The sequence below is a fragment of the Bombus flavifrons genome, chromosome 7 (genome assembly GCF_040668555.2).
Source record: "Bombus flavifrons isolate JBK064 chromosome 7, iyBomFlav1_principal, whole genome shotgun sequence".
Taxonomy (NCBI): Eukaryota; Metazoa; Arthropoda; class Insecta; order Hymenoptera; family Apidae; genus Bombus; species Bombus flavifrons.
The window spans coordinates 11,235,648-11,256,861 of NC_138448.1; the positions used below are offsets into that span (position 1 = coordinate 11,235,648).

Genomic DNA, 21,214 nt, shown 5'->3' on the forward strand with positions numbered 1-21,214 from the left:
AACTTTATTGGAATTTAAACGTGCGCTACTGTATCGCGATGTGCTGTACGATGCTATTAAGTTCACCAGCTGATACGTCAGTGAGCCTGACTCGCCTAAGCTACAGGAACGAACATCCGATTTCTTTTACAGCGCGAAGCATATCGGAAGAGTTTAGCAGCGGAGATACAAGGTATCGTGACAATGGCGAATCAACGAGTAGCACGCACAGTCGTGATCCGCGTTCTCCAAAGGAGAAAGAAGATAAAGAAAGAGGTGACGAAGGTATTTCAATACGTTTCATGTGACTGATCCTCCATGGTCGACCTGTTACCGATCTCTCTTATTTCTATAGAGATGGTCAAGGTGTACGACGGCGACAATTCCCTCAGACGACGGATATTTCGCGTGATCTCGGTGCCCCGGCAAGCTACCACCGAACAGGTCCTGACATCAGCACTTCGTGCATTTCATATTACGAAAGATCCTAGTACGTATGAGATATCTTCTCTTGACCCTGTAGCCGCGACTGATTTTCATATCAGAAAATCATATTCGTTGTAACCGTAGTCTTAAATTACACTGATGGTGAGTATGAGTTCGAGACACTGAGTAGAGATGATTACATTTACAACTGCAACAACATTATTGGAATTTAAATGTACGCGTATCATAACGCCTTGTAGGAATTTTCTGTACAAAAATCGTTTAAAATTATATAGGTTTATCATAAGGAAAATAACGTGACCTGACGAAATTTGCAGAATAAATAGATATATTTATTAATGGAACACGTAGATGCGATTTGAGCATCGCCCACGACTGGAAGATTAATCTTTTCGCTCTGGAGTGCATACGTCATAGAGGAACATTCAAAAGTATAAAATATAAAGCTACAAATTATTAAGCTTTGTAATTATCAGAACGACATATGAATCGTTATGTATCTTCCGCTTGTCAAATTTATTATACGAGGAGCATTATACTAACTATGTTAACCAATAGGTGAATAACTGTATCCAAAATCCATACGAAACGACTTGTTTTAAAATTTGGAAAACGACATAGTTGTTGAGACACATGCCGTGCAAGGTAACATGAAAGACAACGTGCATACGAGCATTGTTTATAATCTTGGATTGCATGAAAATATAATATTGTAGCGCTGGATGATTACGTTACGGTTTCCTCGTTAGTAAATAGCGAATATTTACGCATTTATGAGAAATTTAAAGGTACAGAAATCTACAGAGTACGTACTAAATAATATACAAGTATATAGATATGAAGTATCTAAAACAAGATACTTATTATAATATTTAGTAAGTGAAAGAAATTTCTATATATGTTTCATTTCCTTAGTAATTTTCATGAAATTATGAATTTGCATGAAGATCGACAATCTGTTCATTAGTGCTATTAACAGGAGATAATTAATGAGGAACACGGAATATTTCTAGTATTTTAGTTTCGTGTTTGATGAGTCTTCCTTTTTTGGATACAAGACTTGATGAATTGAAAGTGTTTCTTTTATTTTACTCTATTATGTGTTTTTTGACTCTGAAAATGGAACACTTGTAGTACACTGTGCAGTGAAATGGTAATAATTAATTAACAGCTTTTACTAATAAAGTTAGAATATGGCAAAAATCTATGACAAATGAAAATGCTATGACAATCGCGGTTTACCTCTGTTGTATGAGTGTTAGTTTGTTTATTCTCTTTATTAGGAAAAGTTCAGTCATAATTTAACACATATAAAAAGTTAAACAATTTAATTCTGTATCACGAATATGAATTAAACTTTGCTTTAGGCTATGAGAAATGGGTTTCCTCTAAATATATATTTTCATTTCAATCTATAATAGAACGAAGCGTTATTATAAAAATGAGATTTCAGAATGAATTGCATCTGTATTAACGTGGCCTACTGTATTTATCTTTGGTGTGTTCTTTGAGTTTTTCTATCGATAACAAATTGTTTAACTTTGAGAAACACACGAAATAATCGTTATTGACATGTCTCGTTTTTTGTTCCATTTTTTTGCCACTGATTTCGTTAAAACGAAAATAAGATTCGGAACAGATTCAGGTCAAAATGATTCGAAGACTGCAGCAGGATTAAAGGAAAGAAAGGAAATAATCGTAAACAAGTTTTGTCGCAAATTTATGTTAATAATTTTCAATTAGGCTTACATGTATATTTGTTATCAGCAATTTTAATCATTTTATCAATGTTATATAACGAATAAATGTGTGACTATCGAACAGATTTTCAAATAAATATTATACTGTCAGGGAGAGTATATTCGTCGAGAGTATATTGATAAGGCTTAACACGCTGTGAATTGTTTAGAAAAATGATGTTTTTGGGAACAAATTTGCACGCACGTATGTGCGTCAATAGCATTTACGTGAACTCAATCTGTCGGATGTATCTATACGCCCACAGTAACAAAACAGTTGACCATTATATTTTACTCCTACGTAAAGATCAAACTGACAACTGCGAACAGAATAGTTTTGTATCAATGGAATTGTTCTTCTGTCATACATTTCATGCTAAATGTTTGTCTCTCCCTTTATCTGCAAACTCAATTAGAGATGGAATCCCGTTAATTCTAAACTGTGAATAGATGAAAAAAGATATAATATTTCTATATTCGATTATGCTATTGTCCTGAGTGAACAATTAAAGATATTATTTAGATTTCAATTTCATACCACTTGATTTCGGAATGTTGCGATTAATTTAAAAAGATCATGACGTATTAATTACAATAATATTATAATTATTCTATTGGAAGCTTAGATATTATAAAATATTTTGCTATTATTCGAAAGTAGAAAATATTCTATTTACCATCGATTGAACAAGGTGAATAAACATCAAAAATTTAATAATTGCTATGTTACTATGATTAATAATAGCTTCACGCAATATCATATAATGGAAAAAATCTTTATTGTAATCGGTGATGAAAAATTTACATTTTGAAATTGAAATCCCCTTACAAATAAATACAAAAAGAAACGTTCTCTCTTCAAATTTTCACTTACTTTCATTGAAATTCATTTCAAGGATTATCTCGCTCCAATTGAAAGATTATATTTCTTTCATCTGTATTTTAAATAATTACAATTACATTCCTATTATATATATTTCGTAATCATATTTCACTTACATTTCTTAACTTATCGCAATTATATTTCAATTGTATTCTCTATAATCTAATCTGATTTCTGTATTTCTATCTAATTTCTCAATCAATATTATTAATAGTAAATATGTATCAATGATACTACACATCTCATTATAGCTAAAACAGGGAGAAACTAAACAAATACATTGCAATTATATTCCAATTATACCTTCTATGATCTAATCTAATTTCTGTATTTCTATCTAATTTTTATATTTATATTGTTAATGGTAAATATGTATTAATGATAGTGCACATTGTATTATAATTGAAACAGCAAGAAGCTTAACAGTACATATTTCTATTTCCTCAAAAAATTCAGCCAACTTTTACCTCACCGACCTGTATGCCACGGATGAGACTGAATTATGCGATCCAACTCCGGTTCTAAACTTGAATCGCAGAGAGGGCAAACGTCCGGCTGTCTTCTTACGGTTCAAGTAAGTTTCAATCTAGAAACTTTGCAATGTGTTCCAACATAGCCGATAGAAAATCGATTGAAATATGACCTGACAATTTCAGGGATAGCGAAAGCGGACAGGTACGCGTCTATCCAGGCAAACTACAGGTGTCAGAGTCGTTCTGTATGGTATCTGTCACAGAAGCAACAACTGTTGCGGACTTAATCGAAGAAGCGCTTCAGAAGTTCGGTTTGCAAAATTTTAAATCGGAAGATTACAGATGCAGCGAGATTCTTCTGGATCGCGGTGGTAAATCTCAAATTCAATCTGAAATTTTAACTCGCTATATGAAAAATTGCATTCAAAGTAGAATTGATTAGTTAGGAAACATTATTGGCGATGGAACTAGACTCGAGTAGATATAATTATATCTTAAGATATATATGTCTGAAGATATAATTAATTATATCAGATGAATTCATATATTCGTGCGCATTTTTGTATATCTGCTGAAAACAGATGTATAAAAGTTATTTTACAGAACTAGAATTTGAAAGCCACAAGAGAAAATAATAATTACCGTATTTCAAATTGAAATAGATCTTGACTTCGTATTTTTATTGTTGCTTTGTTATAACTAAAGATATTCATAAACTTGTGGATTGATTCGATACTATTTGATAATTATAATCAGATATAATTGTATACAAAAATTATTATTACGTTTATCCAGTCACTGAAAGAGTTTTGGCTCGTGACGAGAAGCCATGGGAAATCATGAAACAACTGGGCCAAGATTCGATCAGGCAAATGGAGTTGATGCGATTTTACCTTCAGCTGAAACAAGATCCCCATGGCCCTAATTTAGCTTTGTTCGTCGGCAATTTGCCACCAAATCTCTCCGAAAGGTGTTACGAAAACATGTTGACCGAGTTCTTAGGCAAAGGTAATTCTTTCAATATCTAAACAATACTTTACGATAATTCATTTCACGTGTAACGATCACTTGTTTCGGATATTTTCAGAAAATAAATTCTCCTTTATCGGTCCAATATACTATGAATATGGCTCGATGGTAATCATTTACGAGGACTCGAACAAGGCAGTCACGGCGTTGTATACGTTGAGAGAATCAAAATATGAGGATAAACATCTTTTAGGTATTTTTATTTTATCTAGTTTAATTAATTCATTGGCGTGCACAGTCTACCTGTGGTTTCTTGGTAAAATGTAATTTATTAATTTTTCATTCTTTCTAATGTTTCGCACTTCACACGTAGGAAAACTCTAAATGAGAATTGCGAACAAAAAACAAAATGTTGAGAAAAAATTTAGTAAGATATTCTGAAATATCTAGCGTTAAAATATTAATATGGCAATGAGTTAACATTATACATGTATGTATAAATACCTTTTGTACTATAATCGCCTTAATATCTTTGTTGTTGTAGTCATGCTATTACCAAGTATCGAGCCAAGCATGGTGCCCCCAGGGGTACAACCTTTACTCGTTTTCGTGAACGTGAAATCTGGCGGTTGCCAGGGACTTCAATTGATCTCCAGCTTCCGAAAACTTTTGAATCCGTATCAAGTGTTTGATCTCGACAATGGAGGTCCACTTCCTGGGTATGCAAAGAACAAACTATACAATTCTAAAAGTGTTTGATAGCTCACTTCTGAATTAACAGGTAGATACTCGTAATATCTATCTGAATATACTTACTTAATATTTACCTACAATTTATGTTAAAAATACAATGTCATATCTATTTCGTAATTTATAATATACATTGAATATTATAGAATACTTTGTTGGCAGTTTACCAGATTTTAGAAGTATTATGAAACAACATACCTTAAGAATAGTTCAAATGTGCAATTGTAAATGAATTAAGATTGATTTGGAAAGATCTGGTAGAATTTAAATCGTTTAATTAAAATTTTCTAGAAGTAAAAATAGAGAAGAATTTAGTTCTAAGATAGTAACTATAGTAATTTAATATAATCATCATCGTTGTATTGCAGTCTCTACGTTTTCCGTCACATAAAGGATTACAAAATCTTGGTTTGTGGTGGTGATGGAACGATAGGATGGGTCCTGCAATGTTTGGATAACGTGGGACAGGATAGTGAATGTTCCTCACCTGCTTGCGCCATCGTTCCCCTAGGAACCGGAAACGATCTCGCGCGTGTCCTGTGCTGGGGTTCCGGTTACACCGGCGACGAAGATCCCTTGAATTTACTCCGAGATGTAATCGACGCGGAGGAATCCTTATTGGATAGATGGACCGTTGTATTTCATACAGAAGACAAGGAAGATAAACAGTTGGCTACCAATACAGGAGGTGAGTAACATTAAAAATAATTTCCATCGTCAACTAAAGAAATTACGAAGTTGTTAGTTCATATGTCCATTAATAATGAATAAATTTTATTTTTGTACTCTTATGTCGTTCAAAAATCTGACATTTGTATAAAACAATTGTATCTGACAAAAGTTAAGTGACGGAGAATTAATAAAGGAAATTAATAAAGATATATTCACGTAAAAATTATAAATCACGAAACATTATGAAAATTATAATACGCTATGAATATGAAGGTGTCAAATGAATATGAAATACGAATATTTTATACGTAAATATTACAGGCGCAGGTGCTACTAGCGAAGACAATACGCAAATACTCGTGATGAACAACTACTTTGGTATCGGTATCGACGCCGATTTGTGTTTAGACTTTCACAACGCAAGGGAAGAAAATCCGAACAAATTCAAGAGCAGATTACGTAACAAGGGAGTATACGTAACAATGGGCTTACGAAAAATGGTAAAACGGAAACCGTGCAAAGATTTGCATAAAGAAATTCGATTAGAAGTGGACGGCAGAGTCGTTGAATTACCTCAAGTCGAGGGAATAATTATTCTAAACATTTTAAGGTGATTCATTCATTAATAATTTAATAATGTCTATGCAAATTCCTACCTTTTTTTGGAACACTACCAAAAAGATGAAACCTAAGCAAGGATTTGTTTCACTCACTATTTGAACAAGCGTTGTACTTTGAACATGTAACATTTGTCACAAATGATGCATAAAAATCCACGATCTAATAATAATTATCTAAGTAGGGAGTTTATTAATCCTTCGATGGTTTAATAAAACGTTGATGAATTGAGAATTAATGATTTAGAGCTCAGATAATAATTTTTTTATCGGCAAGATTTTTTGCATTTACAATATCACATATACAAAGAATGTACAATTAAATTTCATTTAAAATCTATTATATTGTAGTTGGGGTTCTGGGGCAAATCCCTGGGGACCAGATACGAAGGAAGATCAATTTTATACACCGAACCACGGAGATGGAATGTTGGAGGTAGTTGGAGTTACAGGTGTAATACACCTTGGACAAATTCAATCTGGTCTTCGCACAGCGATGAGGATAGCGCAGGTGAATTTAAATCCTATTCTTAGCTTTGTTAGAACATTTTGCAGCCGTAGATCCAATTGAAACGAAAATTAGAAATAAAATCTTCGTTGTATATAACGTCGAATAACTAGGACGATAAAAATACTCAGTGTGTACATATAGCATAATGTATGTATGTATTGTATGTTTCAAAATTTAAATACTTATTACTTTAAGCTTTGAGTTTCCAACAAACAATAGTATTAAGCCTAATGGCAAGTATCAGCAAGTAATTTTTTATTTTATAAATATAATATGATACAGTGATATGATGCAAGAAATTGGTTTTGAATGTTTCATAGGGAGGACATATAAAAATTTATTTGCACTCTGATATACCAGTACAAGTGGACGGAGAACCGTGGGTTCAGAGTCCAGGGAATATTGTAGTTTTGAAATCAGCGCTAAAGGTAATCTTTTTACAGGCACTCGTAATGAACCCATAATTCTATCGAAATACAGAACGGAACGGATGTAACGCATCCAAACAATTTTTTAATTTTCGGCTCTTCTTCTATCTCATTTTTACACGTTACATATTCACGGAAATTGTGTCACATTTGTAAGTATAGTTTGTTTACTGATTCGCGGAAATCAATTTAAAGGAAACTGAGATATCAATCTATTCTCTGATTTGACATTCATGAACGCCCACGCGCGCGAATAATACCAAGCGTAATCTTTTTAACTGGAGTATAAAACTATGAATTATTTATTATTTCTTCGGATACACAGCCCGTAACATTTTCCTAAAGATTTCGTCCACTCGTCCCGAAGCATTGAACTTTACTGACATTTCAAATTCAGACCTACAATCTATAAAACGATCCAGCTACTCCATGAATCTCGGGTTATCTAAATTTCATTGCTTCACATTTCAAATTATCAAGCTGTTCGAATTGACAAATTTCGAGTGATAAATTATACATTCAGTTTTCATAAATTTACAATTTTACGTCAGATAAGATAATCAGCTAACTTATAATTCATCAAATTTACGTGACTTCATTTATTTTACTACCAATTTAATTACTATTATTAATTTACGGTCTCTAAAAATTTGACTAATCATATTACTTCAAATTTGCAAGAGAACTTTGATAGCCCATGAAATTTCGATAGAACGATGGGGCCTATCTATCTATTTGTCGCACGTTGACTCTCTGCAGGATCTTGCATCTTTACCTGCACTATCTGCTAGATCTAACTTGCCATGACGCTCTACTCAGACACCATAAGAGCGTGATCCAACCGCTGGTGTCCGGCAGCGCATGCATTCCCACCCCTAATCGCACACAAAAACTAATGTCTCCTTGTTCCTTTGTTCGCTCCAGGCTACCATGTTGAAGAAAAATAAGATCAAGCGTCGGAATACCGAACCTTCGATTCCACCCGCTAATGGGGTGGGGAGCAAGAGCACGGACGAGTGTAGCAACAAAAGCTAGAACGCAGTTTCTGCGGTCTATGTCGATCGATTAGACACGAAATTTTCAATTAGTGCTCCGCCTAGGCTCCACCTGGTATCGTGTACTATTGCTGCATACGATACAGGGGAGTTTCGGTGCGATCATTACGATAAAACACAAACACACACGTACATGTACTTCCTGTGTAGTAAAACTCCATTCGATGTTTCCGCCGCATGTAGCTCTCTGTGCCAGTATCGTCGATGTGTGTGGATGGACGATAAATTTTTGGACAACGTCAAAGTCTCCTGACTCTCAAGATTATATTTCCAAGGTCATCTGGTTTCAGATAGAACCAGAATGTCGTGGCTTTCTGTTTGGTTTTTAAGAAAGTTAGGATCAAGGTTTCTTGACTTCCAAGAGATCTTCTTTCCGATCGAAAAACCGGTTACCAGAAAAATTGAAACGCAAATTATTTTCGTAGCATTGACCGTATTACCAGAATCGTCGTAATAACGAATTGATAAATTGTTACAGAAATTTGATGAATTTGCAAATACATTTTTATCCGGAGGTTTTTGCCATTCCATATTTTGATGCTTTGGTCGTCGATGGTTCTAGCGTTGAGTAACGTATTGAGTATCAGGAAGGTTTTAAGATCTTAAGATTCTTCTCTTATCTGTATGATTTTGATAATAGTTTTAAATTTTAATTAAAGTTATTTGCTTCACGCGTGATGTAATGTCGAATTTGTTGACTCAACGTTGTCAGATCTTAGCGTCCAAGAATTTATCAATTACGCTCACGCCTAAACGTTCAGCGCAATTCAAGCTTGCCGTAAAACAGTGTTGTGAAAAGTTAAAGGTTCGACAAAATTTGATCAATATTTTAGAAATGTTATACGATAAGCAGTGACAATCATCCTGTACTTTGAAGAAAAATGAAAGAAAATATACATATATATTCAGTGTGCAGTTGAAAGCTATATACAAGTGAACAGGAAATGATTGATTGTAAAAAAAGAGAAATGAATATACAGAATAAACTTACTTTGTTCGAAGCTTAATTTTCGGAAAACATCGAATTTAGAAATGTGGTACATATATATATACAGTTACGGCTATAAGTATAACTTTCGATCGCATCCTGTATATATTTTAAAAATCTTATAAAACCTATACATTTTCGCAACACCGTACATGATTTTATTATTCTCGTTCTTTCAAATGGTGTTTCCCAGCTTCAGTAAAGAACGCTCGAAGGATCTTACACATTTTTTTAAAAGAGTATGATCTATTTTATCGAACCATCATTTTTAAGTAATATGTGAAACATATTGAAGTATAAAAAGAGTTTCATTAGCAAAATCTCCAGCTGATTAATTGGTAGACGCGCTTATTTTTACGTTAGATATACAGGGTGTTTTTTCAAATGATATTTTTCTTAAACACGCAATCTATGTATTTACACGTGCTTTCCTCATCTTTCATACGCTAAATGTTGCAAAGTTACATCTTTATCTTTACTATCTACTTTTTATCTCCAATCTAATCGTTTTTACACGCAAGTACCTCAATATTTCTTTATAATAAAATTATCAATTGCATAAAAAGATACAACATATGCTTCAGCGAAAAAAGAAGAGAATTGAAGATTATCTTCAATCTTTAAAACACCATTTCCGTTGCAAACACACGATACACTTTCCGAAGCCAGTTTGTCTTTTTCTAATACAATTTTATTTTCAACCTCTTACGTTCTAAAATTATCGCTTAGCTCGGTTTTATGAGACAGCCTGTATATATATAAGTATTTCGCTTACATTTTTGCTTATCCGAAATTTATCCATAATTTGTTTCCATAATCTCTAAGCGGAGATTAAGGCAGATAATGAGCTAAACGATATTAATCGTATCGTTAATCAATCGTTTAAAACTCCAACATCTGAACATTGACCCTTCGAGCGTCGATTAATTTTTCATTTTACTTTTACAATAGAACTCTGTTTATCTGAACTCCGTTTATTGAAATGAAATTTTAATTAATTAACTATGGAAAGAAATCATTTACGTAATTACTTCAACTCGCACAAATTGAACTAATGTTATTTGCAAAATTGCACAAGTTACAAGTATTCTACACTAATGTCATCAGTCAGCAAATAATTTTGCAAGAGAAATTCTGCCGGTCCGAAAGTATTGGAACACCTACTATATATATTCATTACAGAACTTTAACAAATTTCACGTCATCTGTTTTTCTAATTAATATAATAATCGATTAATATAATTTACGACGAGTATTAATTAATTTTACATATGATTCGAATAAAGTAACTGAAAACTAAAAGCAATGAAAAGTATTCAGTTCGTACTAAACGTAAATTCTAATACTTCAGTTTCTTTTTTTTTTTATTATTATTTAATTTGTACTTTACAATTTGTCCAGCTGGACATTCGGTAAATTATACTTCAGTGGTTGCAAAAAGTACCAACGTACGTCCTCATCTTCCAATGGCGCGTATTTTATCAAGCTCTGTGTGTTCCATTTCCATAGCGTGCAATTTTTCCAGTCATACGAACGTATCATTAAACGATAGAAAATTAAATAACACTTGGATCTAATGGACCAGCATGTAAATTCTCTAATAAGTACAACGATGTGCGAGTTCTTTTCGTGTCCGCCGTTGTGGCCAGTATTACAATAAAGCGAAAAGAAAAGTAGAATAAAAGAAATCACTAAAAAATTAATTTTTGCCATTGCCGGTTCAGATAAATAGAAATCTACCGGACTACTTGTTTCATTGGCATCCTTATCTCTCAGTGTTTTGGCCCGTGGAATGTTCTAGCTGCGTTTAACCGAACATGTCGTTTCACTTTGGTCACTTGGCATTGACATATTACAATCTCTATATTTGTTCCTTTGTGCGCGCCCCCTTGTGATCCTGTCCCTTCCTAGGCCACGATGCTGAAGAAGACCAAGGGTAAAATGAAACGGCGTAACACAGAGTCCAGCATGCAGCTGGCACTTCAGGCCACGTCCTCGAACGATACGGAGTCTGAAATCTTCTGAGTGAGCAAATGTTGTCCCTCGTACAACCAGAACGAGGATGCCACGCCATGAGTACCACATATTTGCACACGCAAGCGGCACGGTTTTGACACAACACGCAACAAACGAAATCGGCCTCGAAATTCGTCTGTATGACCACGGTCACGCGCTGTACGAACTTATACGTAAGCACAAACAGAAACAGCAGCAACACGTATATACCACATACGCGAGACATAGTACACATACACAGAACAGAATCTACACACGTACGTGAATACAATTGTCTTTGATCACAAAAGAAAAAAAAAAGACGCAAGTAGAACCGCTCCAGGAATAAAAGTAAAAAAGAAAAAAAAACAAAAAAAGAAAATATGCCAGGATAAATCACGACGCGCTGCGAACTGAAGCTGTGACTGTTAAGAAGAGAGAAGAAAGGAAGGAGAAGAAGAAGAAGAAGAAGAAGAAGAAGAACGAGAACAAAAATGCTCGTCCAATGGACAACTTCATTATAAACTCAAGTAATCTTTAATGTCCCTTTCCGAGTTGCTAGGATGAAATAACTAGATCTCATTTTTAAATGTTAATAATCATTATATAGCATTGTACGTAGCTTTGATCGATATTTTTTTAGTAAAGAAAAAAGCGAGAAAACAAACCAGAAACGAGGGTGAAGAGAAGAGAGCGAGCGCGAAAGACGAGAGTGAGAGAAAAACGTGTCGTGTGTATGTAAAAGAAGAGAGCGTGAGAGAGAGAGAGAGAGGATGAGTGAGAAAGCGAGCGAATCAAATAAAAAAAAAAGAGTGAAAGAAGGAGTTATACGCGATAGAGTAGTAAAAAAAAAAATCACGAGATAAAGTTACCAAAGAAAAGCAACAGTATTGAACGAAGTTTCTCCCCTGTTTATTCGCTTGACAGCCATACATTGCGCATTTACGTTGTATAGTTGGTTATTTAGTCCCGAAAAACGATCAAAGGAAGTGAACTGTAAACTGTACATGACATTTCGTATGGTATTTTACTAAGTCACAGTAAGTATCATGATACGAAACCCGTAATCACGAATATCGAATAAATACAAAATCAGTTGTTATTAATATAATATATATATATTAAAAAATATAAATATATATATATATATACATAAAATATTTATGATTAAAAATATTAATATATTTACAAAAGAGTAATGTATTAGTATTATGATTTTAAGTTGTGATAACTGTTGTGCGTCTGGCTGCTGGGCAGTCTGGAATTTATAAGAAAGAAAAAAAAAAAGAAACAAATACCAGTGGCAGTCAGTCACACATTTCATAGAATACGAGATAATAAAAGAAAACAAAGGAAAAAAGAAACGAACAAAGAGGAACGAAAACGTGGAAACGAGAGAAAACTTGTTGGAGAAGGAAAAGGGTTAAGATGTATCGCGTTTGGTAGACGTTAAAACGGCGGTGGAACGTTTTTGCCAACTCGTCTCGACTGTAACCGAGGGCACGACGATTTCATACGATTTTCCGAAAAATTCGTCGAAGCTGAAAGAGATGTTCGAGGGCGACTTGGCAATGACGTTCCCCATTTTCTGGCTGCGGCAAAAAGCTCTTCTCAAGAAGAAAGAATTTTTGCCGCAGCCACCGGTATGCAACACATTCCACTGATAACGTGGTTCGAGAGCAAAGATGGACACACATGTACATTTCTAAACTATGCCAAAAGGAACTTCTAACGTGTTAACACTTTCAACGCTGTTTGAATCACCTCTCGATACGCAGGGCCGGTTCTGGTTGGAGGAAAAGCAAGAAAACCAAAAAAGAAATTGCAGAAGGAGAAGATTGGCGAAGCGTCTACAGAAACGTCGAGCTTTCCAGAAACGATTTGTATACGCAAAAAGAAAAAGGAAGACAGTGAATTTTGAAGAGCGGCTGTTCGATTGACTGTAGGGAGTGAACGAACGCATCGTCGCGGTCGTATATAACGTCGTGGATCGTGTTCATATTGGACCTTTCATTGGCATCAATTCGATTAAGAGACAATTCTGGTGCCAAACAGTTGTATATAATACTGTAAATGTAGGACTAAAAACGAGAGAAAGGAGAAAAGAAGCGAAACAAACAAATCGTTATTCCGAGTGGCGGAGAAAGGATGCTGTTCGTTACATGCCGGACATTTAAGGAATAGAAGAAACGATCGTCCCTGTTAGGAATATTAATACTAAGGGAATGGTTTGGGGAGGGGGGAGGGGAAGAAAATAAGCGAAATGAGAGAATAAAGATAGAAAGGAAGGGAGGATAAAACGTGTCGCGTGCGTTTCGATCGATCGAAACATAGCAATTCGATCAATTCGACAATTCGTTTCGCGCGCGAACCGTCGCGTCAAAAGTACGGAAAACGTGTCAAATGGTAATAGAAGATGTGCGCGAGGTCTTTTAATTTTGCGTTTTTCGAGACGAGACGCTTGTAGAAATACGCTCCTGCATCTCTTATAGCTACTTTGTAGGTCTTCTCAATCATGAGGTATCCGATCGCACGGAGAAAAAAAAAGAAGAAAATGAAGAAACATTTCGCCAGAGCAAATGCAAAATTTTCCTTCAATCGGGAGACCGGTCATTGCCGGATGAGACTATGGTCTCCCATCTGTACGAAACGAATCCCGACAACCTGCCAATGATGCATGGGCTTAGTCGGTCATGGTCAACATCCGGCACGCGTGAGCATAATCGACGTATCGGCGGCAGATTGAAATCGCGAGTCCGTTTGTTAATCTGACCAAAAAAAAAAAAGCTCTAGTGTATTCGCTGTTGCTATAAACCAAAAAAAAAGATGATAGAGGAACCACATTAAGCTATGAACAATCTACGTATAATGAATGTATGTGCTATGGAAAACAAAAAATACGCTAGCTGTTACGACTGAATTCGTTTCCTGTCCTTTCGACACACGTATACACACACACGCACACAGATACACGCGGTTACACACAGAATACACGGATAAAGATCACACGAAAGTATCTTTTACGTACACGACACAAAATCCGAATTCAACATATTTTTGTTTTTCATTTTTCTTTTTCCTTTTTCCTTCACCTGCGAACTCGCTGCGAATTATAAACACGAATTACAAAGCGACACACACGTGACATACACGCAGGATACGTACACAGAAACACAGAGCCTTCCTCGGTTTTCACGTTTCCATTGTATTCGTAGATCATAGTGTTCCCGAGAAACGCGGTTCCGTAAAATTATTTTCTATCGATTAGAGCGAAAGAGCGTATTGTAATCATCACGGGATCGGATGTGACACGTTTTAGGGATGATTTCTTTCCCCTATCGAGTAAATATCGCTTTTCGTTTCTTTTTTCTCCATGTCCCAGATCGTACACACGCCTGTATTATCGTTGTAAGCCGAAAGGACACTTGCTGTGTGATCGAATAGAGAAAATTCGTTGTGTAATTACAATTGTCGATGTATCACGCGCACACTGCTGTGGTATACCGAATCGAATTGTTACCGAGTTTAACGAGCTTTCGTTTTTTCCTGATTGTATTGTTTCAGACGTGCGCAAAGCACGCGTTACTGTATCCGCGGTGGGCGAGGTTTTTGTTTCAATCATGTCTTGGCGTGTATTACGGAAAGAGTGGAATATTACATAAATTAATGTACACATTATCTGTGGATTTTTTTTCACTTTTACACATTCCGTATCCGCTCTCCGTTTCTCTGTGTGATACTTTCACACGAGCGGACGCATACCTCCCCTCTGATCCTTTGTTCCATTTTTATCATCGATTACTGTATGTTGATTGTGCAAGATACAGTGTAATTCTTGGTAACAGAAAGAGGTGACTTTTTTCTTATTTTAAAGAAATTGGAAATATGGAATTTGTTCATTTTAGATTTACAAAGGGTAATTCTGAAGCAGATGGATGTACATCTTTGAATACCTTTAAAGTATTGATTGTCATATTTATTAGTTTATATCTGTGGATTATCTTTTCTAGAATATGTAATTAGCATAATACAATGCCTTTATAAATAGCCGTGAAAATAGGAAAATAAAATCTAGAATTGTGATCTGTCTTTCTGTTATAGGTAAGATGAACCATTTTAGTAAAAGTAGTATTATTTTACCAATCGATTAAATTGGCTTAAAAATCACCCTTGCAAGTTGGTATTACAGTTACAAGCTATTAAAACTTGTCTCGTGGAATAGCTTTGTTAAACAAGAATAATAATAATAGCCAGTGTTGATTAAATACGAATTTAACGAAAGTCTACATTTTTGTACATTGCCTTTGAATTATTTTATATAGAATATTTTAGAATTATTTTATGTATAGAATATTATCTTCTTTTTAAATGAACATTTTCTTAGATGTGCACAGTGCTGATTTTAAATTAGAAAATTAGGTATGAAAATCTTTCTTTTAACATATTTCATTTTTAAATATTTCATCTTTAACGTTTTTAAATCTTTCTTTTATCACTTTCTGATAATATTTCCTAAAGATTATCGGATAAGTTTTTATTTACCTGTAGTACATACGGATTAAAGTATTATGTTCGTGATAATTATAGAGAATTACGGAGTATTATATTCGCCACACTGTCTTATTGACATCAAATAATTGTTATTTGAATATTTCACGAGTGTCGCACATATGACACAGATTTGCACGACCCTAAATGGTCAAACGGTACATCGTAAAACCTACAGTGAACATGCTGAACAAACGGATACCTGTGATGAAAATTACCGACATATTCTATATTAATGTTTTTTCTCCAAAAACATGAGCAAGTTATTGGAAACACGTACTTCCTTATAAAGGTAAGGAGTTTCAAACATTTATTCGCTTCTAGTTGGACCTAAAATACAATGATACAGGAATATGATAATTGAGTTCCTTTACAGAATTAGTATTAACATTAATAATTTAAAAATATTCATATTAAATATTAATCAATATCGCGCAATACGATATATATCGCTAATAATATATTCCATTTTGCTGAAGAGCTGCAGTATTAATATACATACATAGTCCGGAGGAACAAAACAAAAATAAGGATTTTTTTAGATAATTTTATGATACTCGCTTTCGAAGACAGGAGGATATTTTCTGAATCGGCACATTAGCACTTAGAACAATTTATTTCATAGCAACGCTTTTAAGTTTCCATGTCCATCGTCTTATCAATAACTGGCTGTGACGTAAAAGTGATTACTTCCGACGAACCGCCAGCTAATCGTAAATGCTCGACTGGTCGATGGTCAGACGAAGGAATTTCCACAGCACTTCCACGACCATAATTGTTTTATATTTCGTTCAGGTATTGCTAATCATATTTCTAAAGTTGCCTGAAGTGCTGCCTGAGCGCTTCAGGTATACGAAGGGGCGTGAGTGTTTAGTTTAATCGGTTTAATGTTATAACGTTAGCAGTTTAATGTGAGATACATTTGTTTCCTTCAGCAATTTTTTGGAAATATCGACGATAAAAGAGTTGGAACGGAAAGCTTTATTAAGTGTACATTCAAGGAAAACATCATAATGATTAAAAGATTTTATTTATAGACACATCGTTTAAAAACATTGTTGCATATACAGATTAAGTACCCCTTTGGAATTACATATTTTTATAATCGACAAAGATACATCGATAAAATAATTAACTAACATATTACATATTTCACAAAATAAAGAACTATAAAGTAGCTTTGCAAACTATGCTACAATTGTTCGGTTGGTAAATTACAATAAAATATTTCCGTCAATATTATTGATATAGTGACATTTAAAAAACAAATATTACATAAATCATTACACAGCACAATATTGTTGATGACAAGAGATCCAGCGATATTAGAATTTCTATTCAGTTATTTCAAATTTTATTAGCTGCGTATAATACGATACTGCTATATGTATATTGCATTTCATATAGAATATTCGTTAGTAGATCTGTTTGAAATACATCGTTATTTTTTTAATGAATTTTGGAAATTCGTTTCTTGTATACGAAAAGCTCCAAATTGATTCTTGATATTCTAATATAAAATATAATCTTCTTTCAAAAATATACTGGAATGCTTTATAATATATCAATCACAAAAATATTTAAGAAGCTTTATTTTAATTTCATTGTAAAGAACATTGTTTTCTTTTAGTTATCAAAATAAACATTATGTATAAATTCCGTACCATAGAAGGTAACAAAAATCTTGTTACAGAATACAAACCAAAAAAGGAAAGATTATCTTTTGGAAGCTTTCTTTGAGCTTTCCTTCAGTAGCTTTCAAACAGAAAAATAAGAAGAAAATTAAATTTCCCGAGTATATAAGTACAGTGTTTCAATTGGTAATTTAATACCTTGAAATAACTCAATTGTTTTATTAAAAATTTTGATTTCTTAGAAGACTATCTCTTATTACAGTTAGAAATAAAACATATCTATTTTAAACAAACGTAAAATATATACAACCTTCTTAGAAGCATAAAAATTAATTTAGACTCAAATCACATTACTATAGAATCATCAAATTAATTTTTAATTCATAAATTTTATAACGCTAATTCTACTTTACAACCTTACCGTATAATATTAGTCGAATTACTGCACTTATTTTTCCAGGAATAGTTCAGAAAATGTATAACTCCGTGTGAAAAATATTATACAATTTTACCAAACGAAATCTTCAGTTTCAGTCTACAGTTCCTATCTGTATATCTATTAGTTTGAATATTTTCACAAGTAACTCTCGTGTTAGCAAAGTTCTAAATGAAACAAAAGCCGATATTAATTATTACATTGAAACACGAAAACTATATTTACTAAAATCGTTTCTTCTATGTGACAGTCCTAAATGTTAATACTAATAAATTTATGGCACGGAACCAATGGTAATGCAAAGAAAGCAGAAAAGTATGTTTTCACGCGTTTCAAGCAAGAGTTTCACGTGTTCGATAAGAATACATATTCCTCGTGTGTTTTGAAACTTAGATAAAATAAAGTTTTAAGGATAAACAACAACAATGAGATATGACTAGGCATTCAAAAGATCATCGTCGCTATCTGTTTGGCACTGCGTTGGATCGACGTCTAGCAAAAGACGAGCTTCCTCTGTAGTGTCGACCTAAACAAAAAATAATTAATTATTTAAGATTGACCTTAACGTGATATTATATAGTTTTATTTCATTTTACTATATTTATAACATAATATAAGTTTCACTATATCTATAATTTGATCACAATATAACTTGACATAACTTTAATAACATAATATCTTTAATTTTCTTAATGAATGCTCTGTAAAATAGATATGTGTTTATTCAATATTTAAGCTATCACAAATTTGTTGTTTCAAGAATTTTTTTTCGATAATAGTAATTGTCGTATGAACTTTATTAGGCTGCTATCAATGTCACATATACATGTTGCGTTTTAAGATTAATGTTTCTTTCATTTGAAGCTAAAACAAGAGATCAATATAGGACATGTGCTTCGTTGAAAGAAAAAACCAAATCTCACACTGATAATTACTGATTATAATAAACATATTCTACGACGATACAAGGAATGAAATATAATCTGTGTTACTTTAATCCACTATGTTGTCCAATCGAGCGGCTATTAATATACACGAAAGTACGAGAATTGATGTTATTCAAACAATTTTCTATGTATATGAACGTTATCTATCGATTATGTAAATTAGTAACACACCAAAGGCACGAATATTCGTAAAATGGAAAAGTTAAAAATACTGACAGACGTGTCAAGAATTCTAATAAAACGCAAAAACATGATAGCAAATAATAAATAAGTTGCAAAGAAAGGCCGGTGTAACCGATATAATTTGTTTTAATAAAATGAAATTTATTTTTACGTAATTTTTAATATCACGAGAAGAACGAAATAGACAAACGACAAATGAGCAAAGAATATATCATAAAGTAATATAACATAAGTATAAAATAAAAGACAAAAACTATATAATTATTTATACTCTTTTAAACTTTCACAAGTCAAATAAAGCTTTTGTTGAAAATGACAACGTGAGTTCGTGCTCGCCATCCATATGCAGTTGCGTTAGTTATAAGAAATAGTAACTAGAGGATGATCCTAGTTACAATCGATATATTTAATCGATAGGCTTAAGATGCCTTTTTGTTTTTATCCCTAGTCTTTATAAGCGCGTGCAATAAAGGTTTTTTCGGCTCAGAACGGTGTGATAGATTTATTCATTCAATAAAATAATAACTATTCTGATCTTACCTCCGAGTATAGAAATAACAACAACTTTTTTATATATAACATTATGTTTGCAATTATAAGTAAATTGCGTATGTTTATATGCTTATGGAAAATTAATAGATTGAAAAATGTACGAAATGCGTGTAATATGCAAAAATATATAAAACATCTAACGTTATAAGTTACGAAATATAAGAAACGAACACGTATGTATCTCTTTAAGTCTCTTCAATTCTGCTTAGAAAAACATAAATTTACGTAAACACTAGTAATCTAATTACGAGAATATTTACTATCTTCTGATAATTCGTCATTGCTAATTAACTAATACAGATACAGATATGAATATAATATGCGTAATACATAACTAATAATATAATATGCGATTTCTTTAACGTACCCTGCAGTATTGAACGCGACTACTGCCTCTTTTCAAGGAAAATGGATTAATGCAAGAGCGCAAACATGCTCGTTTATCTGGATCTCGAAAATAAAGCAACGCTGCTACCAGGGCGATAACACTCAGCACGATGCCTGCAATTGTACCAGCTGTAACAGATGAACGATACGATATTATAATAACAATTTTAAATAAATTTCTCGGATCGAAGTTCGATAAAGCTGTGGAATACGTGTTAAGCATTGAGAACACGCAGTACATCGGCAAATTCTGGTTTTCCCAACTTTCTCTTTGATATTCCACCTTTATCCCTCTTTCCCTTGACTTACTTCACGAATAATCGTATTTTCTTTCTGACCTAAATTTAATACAAATTCAATGTATAAATATAATACTTTAAATATAATTTAGCAGCGATTTTAATCTCATTTAATTTAATTTTTAATTCAAATTGATTCAATCTTTAATTTAATTTTTAGGAATCTATATTTATCTACATTAGCATCGATATGCAATTTATATTTTGTGTAAATTGTACTCTAAGTAGTTGTATAGAAAGAATATTCAGACAGGAATCGAAGAGCTTCCTGGGGAAAGAATCCATAAGACAAATTGGGTAACTGAATGAATTTTATGTTTGGATATTTTGGTTCTAAGTTCTTAATATTAACTATGTACATTCAAATTGATAATAATTGAAGATTGGATAAGATAAATTTAATATGTCCATTTCTGTAGATTTCTCTGATTTTAATGCTAGGCTTTCAATCTGAAATTTATGACCGATATACTGCACAGTGCAGTGGGCTGGCGAGTCGCTTTTCGCAGAACGTCATTACTTTAATCTTTTTCGACAAAACAGAGCTGACTAATGTCCATACTTATATTAGTCCATAATGATTAATAATAACTGTAATATAATAAAAATTAGTTGTTGGTATATAATTATTTATAAAGATTGATACAATATATTATACATATACATGATTATCTACTATACATATATATTATAATTTTATTTAACAATCTAAGTTGTCCAAG

General features: G+C 33.2%; 2 protein-coding genes across 11 annotated transcripts in view; one reads left to right on the forward strand and one right to left on the reverse strand.

Moving 5' to 3' along the window:
* LOC138182053 (diacylglycerol kinase theta) overlaps positions 1-15,184 on the forward strand; it is a 43,575-nt gene extending 28,391 nt beyond the window's left edge. For 4 of the 9 annotated variants that reach the window (XM_069117549.1, XM_069117553.1, XM_069117552.1 and 1 more), the window contains 12 exons: positions 133-264; positions 335-469; positions 3,505-3,622; positions 3,705-3,892; positions 4,317-4,529; positions 4,609-4,743; positions 5,035-5,209; positions 5,609-5,928; positions 6,234-6,522; positions 6,881-7,040; positions 7,361-7,468; positions 11,423-15,184. In XM_069117549.1, the coding sequence (XP_068973650.1) occupies positions 133-264; positions 335-469; positions 3,505-3,622; positions 3,705-3,892; positions 4,317-4,529; positions 4,609-4,743; positions 5,035-5,209; positions 5,609-5,928; positions 6,234-6,522; positions 6,881-7,040; positions 7,361-7,468; positions 11,423-11,536 (2,087 nt within the window). In that variant the 3' untranslated portion in view covers positions 11,537-15,184. Of the gene's footprint in view, positions 1-132; positions 265-334; positions 470-3,504; positions 3,623-3,704; positions 3,893-4,316; positions 4,530-4,608; positions 4,744-5,034; positions 5,210-5,608; positions 5,929-6,233; positions 6,523-6,880; positions 7,041-7,360; positions 7,469-8,392; positions 10,592-11,422 lie in introns of those variants that run through there. The other 5 variants (XM_069117551.1, XM_069117554.1, XM_069117557.1 and 2 more) reach the window with 2 other exon arrangements.
* Positions 15,185-17,065: 1,881 nt separating this feature from the next.
* The window catches only part of Lerp (lysosomal enzyme receptor protein), a 35,488-nt gene continuing 31,339 nt past the window's right edge, over positions 17,066-21,214 (reverse strand). For both annotated transcript variants that reach the window (XM_069117036.1, XM_069117037.1), the window contains exons 15-16: positions 20,174-20,322; positions 17,066-18,650 (exon numbers count right to left, since the gene is read on the reverse strand). In XM_069117036.1, coding sequence (XP_068973137.1) covers positions 18,561-18,650; positions 20,174-20,322 — 239 coding nt within the window. In that variant the 3' untranslated portion in view covers positions 17,066-18,560. The remainder of the gene's footprint in view (positions 18,651-20,173; positions 20,323-21,214) is intronic.